This window comes from Pseudochaenichthys georgianus, chromosome 24, assembly GCF_902827115.2.
Source record: "Pseudochaenichthys georgianus chromosome 24, fPseGeo1.2, whole genome shotgun sequence".
In the NCBI taxonomy this organism is placed as follows: domain Eukaryota; kingdom Metazoa; phylum Chordata; class Actinopteri; order Perciformes; family Channichthyidae; genus Pseudochaenichthys; species Pseudochaenichthys georgianus.
Genome location: NC_047526.1, coordinates 34,354,872 through 34,374,283, shown reverse-complemented (window position 1 = coordinate 34,374,283; position 19,412 = coordinate 34,354,872). Strand labels below are relative to the sequence as shown.

Sequence of the window (19,412 nt, the reverse complement as noted above, 5' to 3'; positions counted from 1 at the left end):
GTGCTGGGGTGTTATGTGACTTGGTGAGGGTGGATTTGGAGCCGATGAGCAGGGCCTCAGTTTTGCTACCGTTAAGCTTCAGGAGGTTCCTGCTCATCCAGCTCCTGATGTCCTCAAGGCAGGTGGTGAGGGAGGTTGGGGGCAGGGCAGTGGTGGGTTTGGAGGAAATGTAGACCTGTGTGTCGTCGCCGTAGCAGTGAAAATTAACCTCATGGTGACGGAGGATTTTGCCCAGGGGGAAGAGATATATGATGAATAGGAGTGGACCCAGTACTGACCCCTGGGGGACACCCAGTGAAATAGCACTTTCTTGTGACTTGTGATTACCGAGTTGTACAAACTGTTGTCCGTCAGTGAGGTATGATGAGAACCAGGATAGTGCAACACCAGTGATCCCAATGCCAGCCAGGCGGTCCAGGAGTAGTGGGTGAGAGATGGTATCGAATGCAGCGCTGAGGTCAAGGAGGATGAGGATGGTGAGAAGTCCGGAGTCAGCTGCACGGAGGAAATCGTTGGTGATTTTAACCAGGGCTGTTTCAGTACTGTGTTTTTGGCGGAAACCAGATTGGAAGGGATCATGGAGGTTGTTTGTGTCAAGATGGGACTGAAGCTGTGTGGCAACCACCCTCTCAAGGGTCTTGGAAATGAAGGGTAGGTTGGAAATGGGCCTGTAGTGGTTTAGATCGGCTGGGTCAGTGCCAGGTTTTTTGAGGATGGGAGTGATTGCAGCCAGTTTGAGAGAGGTGGGTGCAATTCCAGAGGTGAGGGAGGAGTTAATTATGTCAGTGATCATGGGTGATATGGCTGGTAGGCAAGCCTTGACCAGGGTGGTGGGAAGAGGATCAAGCTGACAGGCGGTGGTTTTAGCTTTACGGATGAGCTCTGAGATGGTGTATTCCGATTCTGGGGTGAAGATGGAGAGGGAGCTGATGTGTCTCCTCTTCTTCATGTCTCTTCTACATCAACATGTGTCCCCTCTTCTCCATGTCTCTTCTACATCAACATGTGTCCCCTCTTCTCCATGTCTCTTCTACATCAACATGTGTCCCCTCTTCTTCATGTCTCTTCTACATCAACATGTGTCCCCTCTTCTTCATGTCTCTTCTACATCAACATGTGTCCCCTCTTCTTCATGTCTCTTCTATATCAACATGTGTCCCCTCTTCTCCATGTCTCTTCTACATCAACATGTGTCCCCTCTTCTTCATGTCTCTTCTACATCAACATGTGTCCCCTCTGTGGAAAGAGACTCTGAAAGTTTCAGGAACAAAGATTCTCTCTCTTTTTGATCCATTTCTATAAAAACTGAATATGAGCGGATCAGATTTTGGCCACTTTGTGATGTCATAACGATGTGTTGTCTTGTGTAACCATTAGCCAATCAGCAACCAAGGTAACCCCCCCCCTTATCACCTGAATCTCCTCCTAGAGCACCATTGAGTTCTTTGTAAACAAATCTCTCCCAGAGGGGCGTGGGGAGGGGCTCCTTATTTTCATCTAAAGTAACAGACAGAGAATCAGCACTTTTTTAAGCAGGGCTGAAACAGACGGGATTATGGGTAATGCTGCAATGATCTGTTTGCTGTTTCAGCCAATCAGAGACAGGTTCTGTATATATCTGAGACCTATAATATATTGATGAAAAACAGTATAATAGGGGACCTTTAAATTGTAATCTCGAAAAAAAAGTCATAATATTACTCTTAAGTCTTAGGCATTCATTTTTATTTTTTTTAAATCGTAAATTACAGAAATGAATTCATAATTTTGAGATAAAAATGTCACAAAATATCATAATAAATTGAAAGTATTTGGAAATACAACAGAAAATAAAGTTGTATGCTTGAAATCTGAGAATAATTTCTTACTAATATGAGGATAAAGTAATAATTGAATGAGAGTAAAATGATATAATATTTCAGGAAGACTTTAATTATGATATTTAGAATAAAGTTGCAAGAACAAGCTAATTTAAAGTCACACTAAAAATGAAAAAATACGTTGTTACAAGCTCTGTCAGCGAGGATTCATTGTAATAATTTCACACCACATTCTCACCAATTAAAGGTGAGATAACTTCACATTTCATTTTGAACAGCTCCCATACGATTATTGCAGTATACAAACAATGTCTGTTAGTTAGCAAAAGCTGCTCCATAATTACATTTTTTTTAACATATAATTGTTAATTACTGTGATTGTCATTATGTGATTGTACTGCAGCTCAAAACCAAATGAAGCATCCAGATATTAAATATGTAACCTGAACGCTCGGCCAGTAAATAAAGCATTCACATAAAATAATACAACATAAACACGTGCTTGGATCCTCACTCGAACCTCACTCATTGCTGATTTCTAAAAGTGTACACGATGTTTGAATGACTGAAAGATTCTAACATTATTTAGGGGGACCAGCAGGATGATTACCATACATCTGGTGTACTTGTAGTTCAGAGGATTTCGGGTGTCTGTCGGAGGAATAACGGCAGCTTTGCAGATACAAGGCTAAACCAAATGAAGCTCCTCCACCACCCATGGTATTATCAAGCTGTGTTGTAAACAGGCACACTTTCTAAAAAGCAGCAACACCCCTCCAACAGGACATTTTATGAGTGTGTGTGTGTGTCTTTTCATGTTTCTCTTTGTCTTTTAATTCACCAACACGCCATCTGGTTGAGATATTTTTATCACAAGGAGGAGAAGGTGTCATTGCCAACTGATTGTACTGTGAATATGTGTATTTTCTGCATAAAGACAGACACATTTCTTCCTGTTTTTTAATGAGATGACAATTAGTATCTTGCAGTATGAAGCCTAATAACCAGTGGCGTTTTTATATGTACAAAAGTGGTGGGGCACAAAAACACGTAGATGTCTATAAGCTTCTGCAGTGAGGTTCATGGCTGGCGAGGCACCTGACTCTTCAGGTTTACAAATATTATATTTTGACCTAAATCAAAATATAATATTATTTTCAAAAGCTTTTTTTGTCTGATGCTTTAATTAATTTTAAACAGACAGTTCAACAGAAGGATACCCAAACAATGTAATTTTATCATTTAAATATTGAATTGTTCTCTCTTAGTAAGATCCCATTTTCAACAAAATTGCAGTCTTACCTTGACTTGAAGATGAAGTCCATTTGCCTATCCTTCTGGACAAAAATCTCTATTACTTTTTTGTAAAAGTCCTCCTTATGTTCTTGTAGTTTAAAAAGTCTATCATACATCGAATCTAATCAATAGATTTATGATTCGAAAATGATAAAAGTAGGGTAGACATGTGGATATTATCCGGCTGAACAAAACGTACATTTATCTAACAGCTACGTTTCCCACAGATCTTATTTTGAGCTATTTTCTAAAATCCTATGGAGAAATCTCATTGCTTTTTTGTGGAGGGAAGCCATGCGCAGCTTACTTCCGGGTTTTAGGACGCGTCACTGCAGCTCTCGTCTCCTCTTCACACACACCACACTTTTCGCGGCACACGTACTTACAGCCAATCAGCTCTGAATGATGAGAGATGACGTATGGTGGGGATGGCAGCTCAGTGCCCCTATGGTCATTATTTTTTTGCCACACACATTAAATAGGAAAATATTCTGAGCATGCGCAGTGTAGTTTTTGCAGTCACCGTTCACTTAGACAGTGAGAGGGAGGGGCAGGATCGGGTTTTGTCCCACATGGCTCTAAACAGCTCAATAGGCACACACTGTAGACACTCATTAGATGAACACAGACTAAAACACCAATGAGACGAATCAGATGATTAAACATGATCTTAACATATATTTTATATATATATATATATTTTTTTTTTGCATTTTGTTGTAATCATTATTTTTAATACTTTCTGCTGATACTACAGTAGGTGGGGCTGTGCCTGCCCCTAATGACCAGTCGCCACTGCTAATAAGATGTGTTCAGTTGCAAATCTAGGGTTGTTTTAAAAAACAACAACTTAAATGCAGAAAAACAGCAGGTACATGAAAAAGGAAAAATATGATACAAGTGCTCAACAATGGATATTTGCATTGTTTTCACTTAAAGGGGACCTATCATGCAAAATGCACTTTTGTACGTCTTTTATACATGAATATGTGTCCCCGGTGTGTCAGGGAACTCACCAAGTGTCAGAAAACACAACCCTCTCTCTTTTCCTCCATACCCAAATCTCTAAAAACGGGGGAACAACGGAGCTGATTATTATTTGAATTTTTCTGACGTCAGAAAAGGGATGCTACACCTATATGGGCAACTCTCCACCTATCAGGGGAATGAGAGACCCCTCGAAAGCGCTGGAGACGCTGTAGTACCTATGCCAGGCCTGTAAGTGGCGCTGTAGTCTGCCACAAAAGCAGAATCAGCCCTTGAAAAAACAGGGCTGGAAAAGAGCAAATAGAGCGAAATGAGGTATGGCTAAAATGCAGGATCTGTTTGGTATTTTGAAAAAAAAACTTCCCAGATATGTTTTATATAGGTATGGCCCTACAATATATGTTTCAAATATAGCATGATAGGTCCACTTTAAAATCCTCACATCATGGCAGTTTGAATAGAAAAACACAACTTTTGGGGTTTTTTCAACATTGTGGAGATGAACTAAAACACAGTTTCCCATCATACACTATGTATTTGTTCTGCTATCTAATAATCTATTTTCTTCTCTGATTCCCACAGAGATCACCAAAGTCATCTTCCATTGTTTCTGCTACAAAAACTCCATTTGTTTTATCCAGCTTATGTCCTTTTAAATTCATTTATCTTATGTCTATGTCGCTGTTTCTTTCAGGTACTAACAGAGGAAGGATTTGGTGAAATAACGACAGAAATAGCCCAGGAGAAACCATTCTACTACGCAGAGGATTACCACCAGCAGTACCTGAGCAAAAACCCAGGTGGATACTGTGGGCTGGGCGGGACTGGAGTCTCCTGTCCAATAGGAATCAAGAGCAAGGTCTAGATAGCTAATCACAGCCATGAACCATCTCCTTCAGTACGGCTGCAACCAGGAAATGATCTTCAGTTTTCTTTTTACAGAATCAAATAGGCAATGAGTTTTAAACATATATACATTTGATTTTTACAAGCATTAAGAAACATTAAGTCCAATATGTATAATGTATAAGACCATACGAACCCTATGCTTCATCTTTCTGGGAATAAGCAGTGATTTTCTGAAGCTGTATCTCAGTTTGCTGAAAGAATAACACTCTTTGCAATGCAGATTTCTGCCTGATGTAACCTAGCGACATACACTGCAGTGGAGACGCTGATTAAGGCTGTCAGTCTCCTCAGCTCCTTGCTATGAGTAAACATCCCAGTGCCTCAAGATGATGCATAAAGCGTGCATTGTAGCATAGTTCCTTTGCAAAGGCTTTACACAAAAATACTCCCCAACGCAATTCTGTCTATTGATAGACATGATAGTGTTTGTAGTCTAATGAAATAAAGTTAAAGAAGTGGTGAACATCTTACACAATCTTCGCACTGAATACATCGATCAAACTAATGTGTTTCAGAGTCCAAACAACTCGTTGCTTTCCTGCTCAGATTTCTTTATTAATGATGATTATTGTATGTTGAACTTAAAACTTATGCGGGTTACTTGTTATATGGGGCGGTGGTGGCGAAGTCGATAGGGACTTGGCTTGGCAACCAGTTCAAGTCCCGGCAAGACCAAGTGCTACCGAGGTGTCCCTGAGCAAGGCACCGTTCCCCACACTGCTCCCCGGGCGCCGTTCAAAATGGCAGCCCACTGCTCCTATCACTAGGATGGGTCGAATGCAGAGAAACAATTTCCTCATGGGGATTAATAAAGTATATCAAATCAAAATCATATAAAACAGATTAAAAGCTTATGAAATCCGACATGTTTCTTTTGTTTCCTGAGTGCTGTTCAAATCTATACACTGTGAATGTAGTATTTTGATGGAAGGTGAGGAAATAACGCAATAATTGATCCTCAGGAATATCTTACAGATCACTTAATATGACCTTTCACTGTTATTTCAGAGAGATTTTTGCTTCCTTTTTGCACATTTAACAAGTGAACATTTAATTAAAAACATATTCAGATATCAGTGTTTGCTTTTTTTGTGGTGTGTTTGCGTTTTGGGGGCAGGATTTAGTTTGACATTCTGCCGCTGATTTTTGCCTAAAGTATTATTCCGGTCCTTGACTCATCTGTCATCGCTGTTGACCTGCATGCATGTGGGTTTTTTCTGCATAGTACACGCACACACACACACACACACACACACACACACACACACACACACACACACACACACACACACACACACACACACACACACACACACACACACACACACACACACACACACACACACACACACACACACACACACACACACACACACACACACACACACACACACGCCAGCCGCAGGAGAGCGTGTTTGGTGCCAGGCCCTCCAAAGCTTGGCATCACCATGAAGAGAAGGAAAAGATGGGTCTTTTTGGAAATGGCAGACCGCCATCTTGGATCTCTGCTGCTTTGGATGGCCTCCATGATGCAGACTGCAGGACAGGGACCTCACCAGCTAAATATCACGACTGATTTGGGAGATTCTGAGCAAATATTCAATATATTTAACAATGACCAGTTTGGTTTTGAGTAAATTGATTCAAGAGAAGTGAAATCCACCTCATATTTGACCAGATAATGGTCTAGGGGGGGCCAAACGTATATGTGCTTTTTTCTCTTACGCACCACAATGAATGTGCATCAGCCTTTCAAAGTTCAGTAAAATGTGTTTACATATTTGTCAAGGTGAAAAGCCCCAGAATGTAGACCACAAAATACTTAAAGGTTTCATGTCATGGCCTTTTCTACTGATCATAATTCCATTGTTGAGGTCTACTAGAATAGATTTAAATTGTGCAATTTTCCAATCTCACATTGTTTCTCAAACAGCATCTCTGTAAAGTATGTGTATTCACTCTCTGTCCTAAATGGCTTGTTGAAGCTCCTGCCCCCTCCCTGTGAGCCCAGTGTGCTCTGATTGGTCAGGACGTTGCGAGGCTCGCTGCTCAGTGAGCTGGCTTACTGGTGTGGTTTCCGGGTCGGCGATACAGCGAGAACAAGCAAAACTCATCCTGAGCACACACAAACACTCACAGCTGAAATAAAAACAATAAGTGTGGCTTGATATTTAGTAAGAAAAATGTTTATAACGCTGTGAGAATGGGTCTGCGGAGAGCATTTCTCCGACATCCCAACTCGTCTATTAATAATAATTAATAATTCCTTATATTTATTATAGCGCTTTTCCAGATGCTCAAAGCGCTTCACAAATACAAATTACACATACATGCAATGCTCATGTACTATTACCAGCGTTCAGGGAGCTCTATGCAAGTCAATGGGGACTCACTGGCCGTTTCTAAATTGCAAGTAAAACTGCTGCAGAGCAACTATTTCAAGTATACTACGTCATTGAGTGGCGCCGAAGGACTGTTTAAATGCATGTTAAATGCCCAGCATTCTGCGCATTCTTCTATATTCTTCATTCATTCTACATTCATTCTATACGTAGTATAGCCTACTTGAAATAGTTGCTCTGCAGCATGTGTACTCGCGATTGAGAAACGGCCCCTGTTAGTTAGTCAAGGGATCCTGGTGTGTGAGGTACTCCGCGGATTGGTCCATTTAGGCCAATCCGGTCATTTGTTGTTGATTTGGGTGTTCACACGTCACAGAACCCAGGAAGCAAACAATGGAAAAAGAGAAATCTCCAACAAGGCGTTCTGGGGCAGCACAGACAGGTCTTCTCTGTGTTAGAGTTTTACTCACTACAGGGTATACTTTGAGGGTTTGTGATTCTGCAGACCGTTTACATGCAGAAAAAGCTACATAACACACAAGGGGACGGTAATAACCAGACAAGCATGACATGGGACCTTTAAACTAACAAAACAGAAGTGTTTTCCTGATTTTTTTTATAACAATAAATGTACACAAAACATGTACACTTTGCAGTACATCTATGTTATCTCAGCAGGATGACACCAGCTGGACTGGATCCAATTTTAAATAAAAGGGAAATATTGGATTACTATGCTATACTCAGTGTGACCCACCCTGGTAAAAACATCATATGATAATGCTGCCATCATGTGGTATGTTTAAGGTATTAGCACATGCTAAACCAGCACAGGATTTAAGGTTTTCTGAAGTGACAGAAAGGTAAGAAATCATAGAAATATACACTTTGAATTGTAAACCACTAATGCCCTTTCCTTCTGGCATATTTCTTGGTGAAAATAGGAAAGTCAAAAGGTTGCTCGGGACCCCATTGCTCACAAAAATAAACCTTAATGGTAAAACAGGAAATACAGAACGATTGTTTTCTAGCTCAGAAAATCTATAAAAACTCACAACTAATAAAGGTAGAGACGAATGATCATAATCTAAGTATCTACTTGTAAATACGTGTATTTCTGGTCCCCTTTATTAGCGCAAAGGAGCATACAAAAACGTGACAAATTAGACAAATAAAGCTGTAACAAAAAAAGCAGACGTTTGAATTTCTGTGAAGTGAGGCGTGTGGCAAGGTGGGTTGTGCGTTGGTGTTCGGATCAGGGGGTCATAGGTTCAAACCCCACTGCAGTCAGCATGTCGTTGTGTGACACTTCACCCCAAATTGCTCCTGTGGGGTTTGCCCACAGTATTGAGTATGTAAGTCGATTTGGATAAATAGCATCTAACAAGTGACAAGAGTTGAATATCCACCTGTTAACCTGTTGGGAGGTTCAAAAATAAAAGTTTGTGCCCTCATTTCACTTTAAGGGATTAACACTAGGTTGAATTCAATATGTTCATGGAGTTTTTTTATCACACTAAAATAGGTTGTAACATGCATTTTAAAAGGTTTTTCGCCTGTCGTCTTGTCTGCAGACTTATTAAAGCATTAATTCAAGGTTTTTACTAACCGGGATGGGACTCAAAGCCAGAAACCAGTGAAGCTGTCAATGTGTCAGTTTTTGTTTCACTAAATTGCTCTCCATTAACTGTAGCATATAATAATTCAACATTGATTGATGCATAAGGAAGGAAGCATCAGTGTAACTTCTAGATGTAAACCCACATGTCAGTTGTGGGCCAATCACATGCAGGTATTTCTGTGTGACTGCAGCTTTAATTCTCATCAGTTAATTAGTAATTGCTTCCAGCTGTCCTCTCCATGTGATTAGTCTGCACTGGGAAGTATTTGACATTGAGAGTTTGAACCTTCTGCATCTTATTTATATTCAGTATGGTTTAGATTTCCTAAATTATCACTTGTTCTACTGGTAGTATTGGGTACATACAGGGGTCCCTCTGGGCTCTGTTCTTGGTCCCCTCCTTTTATCCTTGTACTCGGATCAGTCATTAGCCCGCATGCATTTTCATACCACTGCTACGCTGACGACACCCAATTAATTCTGTCCTTTCCCCGCTCAGAGACCCAGGTCATTGCACGCATCTCTGCTTGTCTAGCGGACATCTCTCAGTGGATGTCTGCTCACCACCTCAAGCTCAACCTTGACAAGACTGAACTATTTTCCTTCCGGGAAAAGATTGTCCCACTCTTGACCTGACAATCAACATCGGCACCTCTGTTGTTTCCCCGACTCAGACTGCAAGGAATCTGGGCGTGACCCTAGATAACAACCTGTCCTTCACTGCAAACATCGCTGCAACAACCCGCTGCTGCAGATACACGCTTTACAACATCAGGAGGATGCGTCCCCAGCTGACCCAGAAAGCAACACAGGTACTGGCCCAGGCTCTCGTCATCTCACGCCTAGACTACTGCAAGTCCCTCCTGGCTGGTCTACCTGCATGTGCCATCCGACCTCTGCAGCTCATCCAGAATGCAGTAGCTCGTCTGGTCTTCAACCTTCAGCTAAATGCAATGTAATGTAATGTAGTATTGTGTTTGCTTACTTTGCTTTCCTGTTCTGTTCTGATAAAAGAGCACAATGGTGACGGCAGCTCGGCCAGCCTCTGTGGCACTGCTGTCATTTTTTGGTTTTGCAGACGCCATTCAAACTTTGAGAGATGGACCAATGATCAATACTGAAGGAAGGGAATATAAAACCGCTGCATTAGGGTTTGACACAGAAAGTCAAATCAGTGAACCACAATTCAATGAGGGATCCACTATCAGTGTATAATGCACAGAAGTGTCCATAATCATTGCGGTAAAGGCTGACTTCTTTAAAATGGACGCCTTTTGTCTCCATGGGATTTTGTTTTGGGAGAAGTCAAGCATTCACAGAGCAGTCAGTGTCGACCTGTTGCTGCTGGTGACTCTGAATATTTATTTGAAGCTGGACTACAAGACTGTGGCTCCAAAGTGACTGTAAGTTGTTGATGATTAATAGAAGATGCAGGATATATAACTGTGGTTGCTTAAGTGGTTTTGATTTGTTGTGTTTTCAGAAGTGTCCCTGATTTTAGTTATTTTTTTATTCTCTAGACATCTATGGACTCTGTGATCAACTCAAACAAGCTGATAATCGTACTAGTCGCCGGGCAACATGGCATTAAAAGAACGACCCATGCTGTTGTTCCTGTTTCCTGTCACTATAAGAGGTGAGATATTTTTATTGTGTTGTGCAGAGAATCTTTTTTGTGACTTCTTCTTCTCGGGTGACTTTGTTACCTTTCCGCGACAGGACAAAGTTTGAGGGCAGTCAGCAGCCGCCCCTCTCTCTTCCTGCTGTGTATTCAACAGGTGCTTTCTCTCTAAAGCTGATGACCGGTATGTGAGACCTATTCAGTAGAGGCTTCTCAATACTCAAATTTCCCCTCCTCAACTCCTCGACTCCTTGGTCCTCCGGTAGTGACCCGGAAATGAATTTCAGCACGCCATTTTGAAGGACGTCTCATTTCTCTAAATGCACACCGAGGACCGAGGATCGAGCGTCGAGGAGGCTCTCTGGAGGAGCTATAACCGAGGATACACTGATGGTTCCTCCACGGCTCCTCCGCGGATGCATTTCCGGGAACGGTGGAGGCGTGACGCACGGCCGGACTTATCTCAGCCAATGACAGCTCTGCATGCATCCCCTGGATATTATTTTAGAAACTGACCTCATCGCAACGCGATGTTTACAGTGAGAACAGCTGTGAGGCCCGTGCAGAAAGCAGAGCAGTGTGTAAAATATATATCACTCAGTATAACAGACCTACTCTCTTTATTTGCTTTAGTTTAGTAGATATCTACAAAGAGTCGATATTTTTTCTAAGACCATTTAGTGCTTCACATAATAAAATACACAACGGCTGTAGCCTTATTATGCGTTAGGAGCTGTAGGTGTGTGTGGTACAGTGTCGGTGCGTGTTGTACAGTGTGTAGGTGTGTGTGTGGTACAGTGTGTAGGTGTGTGTGGTACAGTGTCGGTGCGTGTTGTACAGTGTGTAGGTGTGTGTTGTACAGTGCGCAGATGCGGCGGACAGACGGGTCTCAGTTGGTTTGGTGTCCTCTGCTTACTTTTAATACTTGCAAATACAACTTTTGGCCCGTAATTTCAATTCCCCATTTCAGCGACCAGAGAGAGGGGGGGATATATCCAGTCTCTGATTGTGTTACGTTATTATGAGAGTGCTCTCATACTTTAAATTGCATATATTTATATAAATATATTTGTGTGTGTGTGTGTGTCCGCATCTGTAGCCTGTTATTGTCTCATTATACCGCACTCTCAATGAATTAAAAGTACATATGTGGGGGAACAATGTTCAGCTGATGTAACAGAGATTATAAAATATGACAAAACACTCGACAGCTGATGCAGCTGTTGCCACGTAATAATGAACAGACGTCGCTTTAATATGACCGCTCAGAGGAGAGGAGTTCTCATTTCTTTAAACGTCTGCTGCTTCCCCTCCTCTTTCATCGGTTCCCCTCCTCGGTCCTCCGCTCGCATCTCCTGTGGGCGGGTCTAAGTATCGAGGAGGGGAGTCGAGGAGGGGAGTCGAGGAGGGGAAATTTGAGTATTGAGAAGCCTCTAGTGTTTCATTGAAGGTTTTTTTGAAGTGTGCATGTAGTATGTGGTGGATGAAGTAGTCACACACTTTACCTCAAGGACCAGTGTGTAGGATATAGTGGCATCTAGCAGTGATGTTGCAGATTTGAACGGAAAACCCCTCACCTCTCAATTTCCAGGCATGTTGGAGAACTGGAGTTTTTTTTAAATATATAATTTATGTATCTTTTTAAAGGAATATCACCCACTAAAGACAATGTGTACATTAATTCCTTACGTTGAATTCTCAAATCATACATAAACAGTGTAGTATTTGGCAGGGCAATTTTGAAAAACATTTTTTAGTACACTACTGGATAAATGGGTCTTTGATTTTACCTCTTGAGCAGGAAGGGGAAATCAAAGTAAGAACAGCCGTTGAAACGTTGCAGTTGGTTTTGCACACACTGATGTTTAACTGAATTTCTGAACTGAATCAGACTCATTGATTAACACCACTAATGTGTACAATTACTCAAACAAACCCTTCTCAATATAAACATTGCTCCCCACAAAGTACTTTATATATAACACTTTTTTATAGTATCATAGTAAGTCTTCTTATAGCGATCCTGTTGTGATATTATCAAGTGAGAAAAGAAGATAATATCACTTTCATGATGTATCACCGGATATGTCTGGTGTCTGCAAGATGAGTGTGAAAGTGCAGGTCAGGAGGAGTCACCAGCAGCAAAGGGGTGGATATATATTATAAGTTAGTGTCCTGTAAACATGTATGCCGGCACAGTCCGATTCAGAAGCTCTCATAAATAATAGTAATAATATATTTGTAAAGCTTGGGTTGTGTTTTGAGCGCACCAAAAAAAGTGCTATTCACATACAAGACAATACAATGTGTCCAAATATAAAGGACATAATAGGAAAGAGTGAAAGAGGTTCGGTCAATAACCCTTGATAAGAATGGGTTCGCCTGATATGTCGGTGGTTAGAGCTGGCAGCCCATATTCAGCCACCGCTGCCTAGTAAACCAGTTTGAATCCTGAACCAGCCGAACACTTCTGGCATGTCCTCCCCTCTGTCTCCCCTTTCAACTCTATCACCTCCAATAACGGCCCTCTGGACCGAGGCAACAGTACAGGGTGAACATCTGAAATGGATCATTAGGAATATAGTTTTGAACTTGAAGTAATTTGATTTTAAGTATTTGGAGGCATTTTCAATACTTTCTTTGTTTGAACTGCATGGATTGATTTGTATATGTCTTGTGTTTCAAACATATAGATCAAATTGTATTTATGTAGCTCAAATTCACAAGTTTTATTTGATTTAGTCTGTACAGATCAACCAATCATGAATGATAGTTTAAAAACATAATAAAATGACACCATAGGCCACAATAATAATGTGATAGTGTACAAAGTAGTGATGTTATGTATTGCGCCGAGGCTTCGGAGCGCGTGTCGAGTAATCCCCGAAGCTTTTTGTGAAGCACGTACCGAGGCTTGTATCGTTTTGGGCCAGTGACGTCACCGATGACAAACGAAGCCTCGCTGCCTGTCGATACCACGTGACTGCTTCAGGAAGCGATTCAGATCGGTTGAACCGTTGAACCACAACGCTCATAATACCCATGGATGTATACTAAGAACCATATTACCCCTCCTGTACCCGGCGGGCCCGGTGACACGATGCAATCAAGAGAGCTCAGACCCTCACTCATATAGAGGTCGGAACATGTCATAAGTAGATACAAGCATAAATAAATGTAGGAATAAAAACATCAATAAATACAGGAATACATATCTTACAGTGTTTTCAAGGAGATTTAGCGTGTGTGCTGTGGCTCAGCTGGAAAGCAGTTGACTCACGACCGCAGGGTCCCTGGTTCAACGACTGAACAATAAGTATTTTTTGTTGTTTATAAAAGCTACAGCTAAATGAGATAATGTAGTTAATAAATGTATTCTTTGATATGGTTTAGCCTTTCTCAGGCTACAACATGGTTAAGTTTACGAATATTATTAAGGAATATAAATCCCTCTTTGCAATGTTTACCAGCCTCCTTAGGCTTTTCAATCACAATCATTAAACTGGAATAAATACAATATTGTTAACATGAAAATATGATTTAATGTTCGTTGTTTAGAGTTATTCTAAGGCTTTACTCATTGGGAACTCGGTATGAGAGAGAGCACACTGTTGAGATGTCCAATCTGCCTGTTTTACACACATTGACCAACAGGTGGGTTTGTGTTCAAATGAAGCCCATGAGATGAACCCTTTTGCGAACCAATTGGCTGGAAAGCTTCAAAGCTTCATAAGGCTTCATCTCGCCATCACTAATACAAATGAAGGATCCAGGGGGATGTCAAAATGCTTCCTGCATGGTTTTCATGAACTGCAACACTAACATTTTATTTAAAATCCAAAGTAACAAGCAATGAAGCAAATATATGCACATTTTAAACATGTGAAAACGCCCTTCACCTCTCTCTCAATCGGCCTCATGTTTTGAGTTCAGTGTGCAGCCAATTCAGCTGATGGGTGTCTGATTGGACGCAGGTGTGCAGCTCTGATGAGGATAATGATCGGCTAGAGTTTAAAAAGCTCCACCGCTCACACTGAACCATAGGCCTACTGTGAGTCAGTCAGGAAGACAGAGAGCAGCTGACCAGGTTCCTGTTATCAGTTTCACTTATGGAGGCCTTTCATGTTCAGGTTATCCTCCTTGTAGGACTCTGTGTTAGCTCCTCTTTTGCTTTCCCGCCCACACAAGATGCTTTGTTTCAGAGCCTTGCGAACACAGGCAGGTCAGAACTCGGGCAGCAGCAGCAGAAGTCTCCGGCTGAGGAACCGCAGCAGGTGAATACCGTCAGAGTGACCTGCCATCAAGACTCTTTGGAGATTGTTATCAAAGCCGATATGTTTGCGGTTGGAGCTCCTGTTGATGGTGACGAGCTACGCCTGGGAGTAGAGACCAACAACCAGTACTGCAGAGCTACAGCGTCTTCAGCAGATGAGTACAGTATCAGTGTTGGACTTGTGGAGTGCGGCACCAGACACTGGGTAACTTTAGATATATTTCATTTCAAATCTGATCCATAAAAGCTTCTAGTTTTAAACACGTCTACTCTCCACAGGTAACTGAGGACTCTCTGATCTACACAAACCTCCTCATATACTCTCCTGAGGCTTCTCCATATGGTGTTGTTCGAATGGACGAGGCTGTCATTCCAATTGAGTGTCATTACGAAAGGTCTTTGTTTTTAAATCTCACATTGTAAAAATCTTTGAATGATGTCTGTTTTTTTTTTTTTTAAATGCATGTTTTCTGTTTCTTAGGAAGTACAGTTTGTCCAGTTCTTCACTCATGCCTACCTGGATCCCCTTCATGTCGACCCAGGCTGCAGTGGAAATGTTGCAGTTTAACTTGAGAATCATGACAAGTGGGTTTTGATCATTTCTCATGTTATGCGTTGTCATGTCTCCATTTGCACTTAGTACTTTTTTCTGTCCGTGTGCAGGTGACTGGCAGCACAAAAGAGGCTCTAATGTGTTTCATATCGGTGAGCCCATCAGCATCGAGGCCTCGGTCAGAATTGGGCATCACATTGGGCTCCGAGTGTTTGTGAGCAGCTGCGTGGCTACACTGAGCCCTGACATGCACTCCAGCCCCAGGCATGCCTTCATTGAAAATGGGTAAGGCTGCAAATTGCTAAATGGCAAAAAGTAAAGTCTTTTTCTGACCCTAGAGGGAGCTGTTTAATGTGTAAGGCTCTTCAAGTGGTTTAATTCAGACGTGAGCAATGCTGACTCGAGTGACAGGTTAATAAAAGATCAATCCTTTAGTGTTAGCTAAGGCTAGCTGCGGTTTGCTTTAAATCTTTGGTATTCTAGTTCCTTTCTGTGCCACTATTTATGCACAGGTCAGATTTGTGCAGTTCTGACACTCAAGAACTACTTCCAGAACTTGCCTATATGACTAGAAATGTTAGTGGTGGAGTTGCATTGTGGGTAATGTAGACTATGGTTATAGTAGTCAATGAGTGCTAATTTAGGTTGCTCTTTTTGTTTGTCCTCATCATAGGTGCTTTGTTGACTCTCAGCTTCCAGACTCAAGGTCTCAATTCTTAGCCAGGACACAGGATGACAAGCTCCACATGTCCATTGATGCCTTCAGATTTTATAATGAGGACAGAGGGGAGGTGAGGCTCTATTAAATTGCCTTAAACATGATTGTGTGTGCATGTTTCCCAACACCTGCTTTTCCCATAGCTCTACATCACATGTCTCCTGAATGCTGTGCCAATAAATAAAGCAGATGCACCAAACAAGGCGTGCACTTTAGTGAATGGAAGGCAAGTGAGATCCAGTCTAATATGTCAAATTACACACAAAAAACAAAGTATTGGTGCTGAATGTTTTTTAATTTATCAGATGGAGGTCCGCTGATGGTAATGACTACTTATGTGGGCAATGCCAAAGACCAATTGAAGTTGAGCAAACTCCCAGCAGCCCGAGCAAGTTTAGGCCTCGAGGGTTTGTGAAGCCAGAAGAGCGTGAACCCCTCTGGAGGAGCGGACTGAAGACCAGTACAGGCATGTAGAAACTTGTATGATTTAATATTGGCTGCAGATGTCGTCATAATGATCAATGTTGACGCATGTTTTGGCATAGGTTTCAGACATGATGATGGATGGGTAACTGAATTAACATGCATTGTGCTGGTTTGTGTTAGTGTGGGAACATCAGGCCAGAGTGGGTCCCATGATGGTCTTGCCAGCCAAGCAGAAAAGCCGGCCCATTCCTACAGAGGAGCTTTCTTCCGTTCTTGATCAAACCAGCAGATCTACAATGTATGGCAGACAGTGGAGGAGTGGAATAAACAGAGTTGGTAAGTCCATACCAGTATTAAATTATTCTTTGTTCATTTGAAGCCTTTAACAATCTCTAAATTGAGATTAAAATGGCCCATAATTAAATCTTAATGTTGAATTGTTTTTCTGTCAAAGATCAGAGGAAAGGACTGCTTCCTGATTCATCATCGACCCAAAACCAGGTGGACGTTCTGACTTTAGCTTCTGCACAGAATAAAAACGAAGACAAAAATGGAACTGACAAAAGGTTGAAAGTGAAAAGTCGTAACTCTTTTTTTTTTTTAAATGGCACTCTGGAATGCTCATTTTACATTAACACATTTCTTCTGCGATTACAGATGATGCTGAGGAAGTTCCTGAACTTCTAGAAAAAACCTCTCCTGAGGCCCACCTGCAGTCGAAGGCAGCGGTGCTGAACAGTACCCACACAGCGGCGCTCGATGAAGTCCTCCAAACTGCTGTGCCCCCACTGTCCAACACCACTGCAACAGAAGCTGACCTTTCTGAAACAATGGACCCAAAGAGATAATAAATTATTCAAATTGTTATTTGTTTGCTTTTTTAATGTTGTAATACAAAAGGAAAACTGATGACCTGCTCACAGCTAAACACAATTAAATGCAAACAAAATAGTTTCCTAATTAGCCAAAGTATTCCATATAACAGTGTTACGGCCCGCCCCCTACTCCGTGGTAGTGGCTTGTGGGGAGACCCGCAACATAAAAGAAAACACACAATGTCCAGTACTTAACAGCGGTCATTTATTTAAATGTACAGCCGTTACTCACACAGGCCAATCGGCAAACGAACAAGGTCTGGAGGACTGGCCAAAAGGAAGGAGCCAGAGCCAGCCACACCACGGGCCGTAGGACCCAGAGCTTCCCTCCCCTAACAGAAATCTAACAAAATGCTTCGGGAAACTAAATAAAGCCACGAAAACTAGACTACCAGGGGGGTATACTACGAAGCAGGATTTTCGCTTAGCCGGCTAAATTCAGGGAAAACTCCGGCTTTCCGGTTCTCTTTTTAGCAGGCTAGATCTCCATGGTAACTTATGCTTAGCGGCTAACCTGGTCGGGACCATGTTAGGTTGCAGGCTAAGAGCTCAACTCAGTGAAAGCACCGCCTGCTGACCAGAGCTCAGTGTGCGGAGTTTAAAGCGATCAAGTCATATTACAGGAGAGAGGAAAAACTGCCATTGCAGGAAAGACGGCCGGCAAAAATCACCGACTGTGTGAACGTGAACGTTAATAGAATACCACCTCCCATCTTCAGAGCAATCTGACTATTATAACATTAGTGTTAAGAAAGCTTACTTGAATATCTGCCACAACATAAGTACACGGAGTGCAGGCGTCGATGTGTCCCATTATCATACATATCTCCTTATCCGAGTCAGCTTCTTGAGCCGTATCTGGCCGAGTGTCACATACTGTATGCAGAAGTATTATTTTAAGCAACACATTAAGTTGACGAAACACTCGAGACAAATGTAATTAAAGTCAGATCGTGTTTTAGACGGGGCAGAGTTCAGGGGCGGACTGGGGGGAAAAAGTGGCCCGGGGATTAATTTACAGACGGGCCCACTGAATGCGCGGCATGTATCGGCCGGCTGGCGACGAAAGTACGTTACTTAACAAAAAACCGTATGCATTTTGTTATTTTGGACAATTATTCATATAGTAATCACATTACCTGAGCCCTTGAGTTGCCTAGAGCAAAATAGTTACAGCATATATTTATTGATTTTAATTTTAACAGATCATTGATGCAATAACATTTTGACCCAATTTGCCTGACTTGACGCATGGAATAAAACATGGGCATAGGAAGCATCTTCAATGTGGGTGAGACAATTTAACAGGGGGTGTGGGCAGGTGGTGGACCTCACCTCCTCTAGTGGAGTCCGGGGGCAAGGTCCCCCGGGAAGATTTGTTTTTAAATGTTGAAGTTAAATGCATCAATCTGGTCCATTTTGAGAGCAAAATTAGGGACTAAATCTATGGCAGTCAGTAGGGGCTTGGACTGAGCCGTAGGGTCGGTTTTGGGGCCCAAAATTGCAATTTGAAATCCAAGTCTTTACTTGTGCTTGTCTGCTGCTAAAAATGGTACGACAACATGGCATTTATTTTCTGGGGTGTCAATTGCTTTAGTTGTAACAGCTGTATAAATGTGATGTGTTGGAGGTCAGCCAGTTTATATTTGAACGTCAGTTGCTGCAACAAAGCCTTTGTACACGAGTAGCCTCTTTTAAAAGGGGAGTTACCATGGGGTCCTGGCAATATAATGACCTGAACATTAAGATATAAACACCATGGTCTCATAACTTTGTGTACAGGCCCATTGGGTGTTCTGACAGGAGACTGCATTATAATAGAGTACCCAGACCTCTACTAGGGTATCAATATGTTTTAGAGGTACAATTTGATGGTTTACAATATAGTCCTGAGTTGTTACTTTAGCTTAGCAAATCTATTCAATCCTGTTTTTGGGGACGGATTAAAAAAGTGACAATATACATTTTTAG

The 19,412-nt window shown here is 41.8% G+C and overlaps 2 protein-coding genes across 3 annotated transcripts in view; both read left to right on the top strand.

Annotated features, from left to right (window-relative positions):
• The window catches only part of msraa (methionine sulfoxide reductase Aa), a 48,215-nt gene extending 42,127 nt beyond the window's left edge, over nucleotides 1-6,088 (top strand). The window contains exon 6 of the mRNA XM_034076388.2: nucleotides 4,798-6,088. Coding sequence (XP_033932279.1) covers nucleotides 4,798-4,968 — 171 coding nt within the window. The 3' untranslated portion in view covers nucleotides 4,969-6,088. The remainder of the gene's footprint in view (nucleotides 1-4,797) is intronic.
• An 8,548-nt stretch (nucleotides 6,089-14,636) lies between these two features.
• On the top strand, nucleotides 14,637-17,433 carry LOC117440040 (zona pellucida sperm-binding protein 3-like). 2 transcript variants are annotated; one of them, XM_071201990.1, is made up of 10 exons: nucleotides 14,637-15,074; nucleotides 15,149-15,264; nucleotides 15,351-15,454; nucleotides 15,533-15,707; nucleotides 16,096-16,213; nucleotides 16,284-16,366; nucleotides 16,446-16,606; nucleotides 16,747-16,902; nucleotides 17,021-17,146; nucleotides 17,224-17,433. In XM_071201990.1, the coding sequence occupies exons 1-10, from the start codon at nucleotides 14,706-14,708 to the stop codon at nucleotides 17,412-17,414; spliced, it is 1,599 nt and encodes a 532-aa protein (XP_071058091.1). In that variant the 5' UTR covers nucleotides 14,637-14,705; the 3' UTR covers nucleotides 17,415-17,433. The 2 variants fall into 2 exon arrangements, with proteins under 2 accessions (XP_071058091.1, XP_033932143.1); XM_034076252.2 differs by having other exon boundaries at nucleotides 17,021-17,132; nucleotides 17,224-17,312.
• Nucleotides 17,434-19,412: the final 1,979 nt, after the last annotated feature.

What these genes read in the sequence shown, in the direction of transcription:
- LOC117440040 (XM_071201990.1), top strand. Translation starts at nt 14,706, where the DNA reads ATGGAGGCCTTTCATGTTCAGGTTATCCTCCTTGTAGGACTCTGTGTT. An exon ending in TAACTTGAGAATCATGACAA is followed by an intron (nt 15,455 to 15,532) that starts GTGGGTTTTGAT and finishes GTCCGTGTGCAG; the next exon opens with GTGACTGGCAGCACAAAAGA. An exon ending in CAAAAGGTTGAAAGTGAAAA is followed by an intron (nt 17,147 to 17,223) that starts GTCGTAACTCTT and finishes CTGCGATTACAG; the next exon opens with ATGATGCTGAGGAAGTTCCT.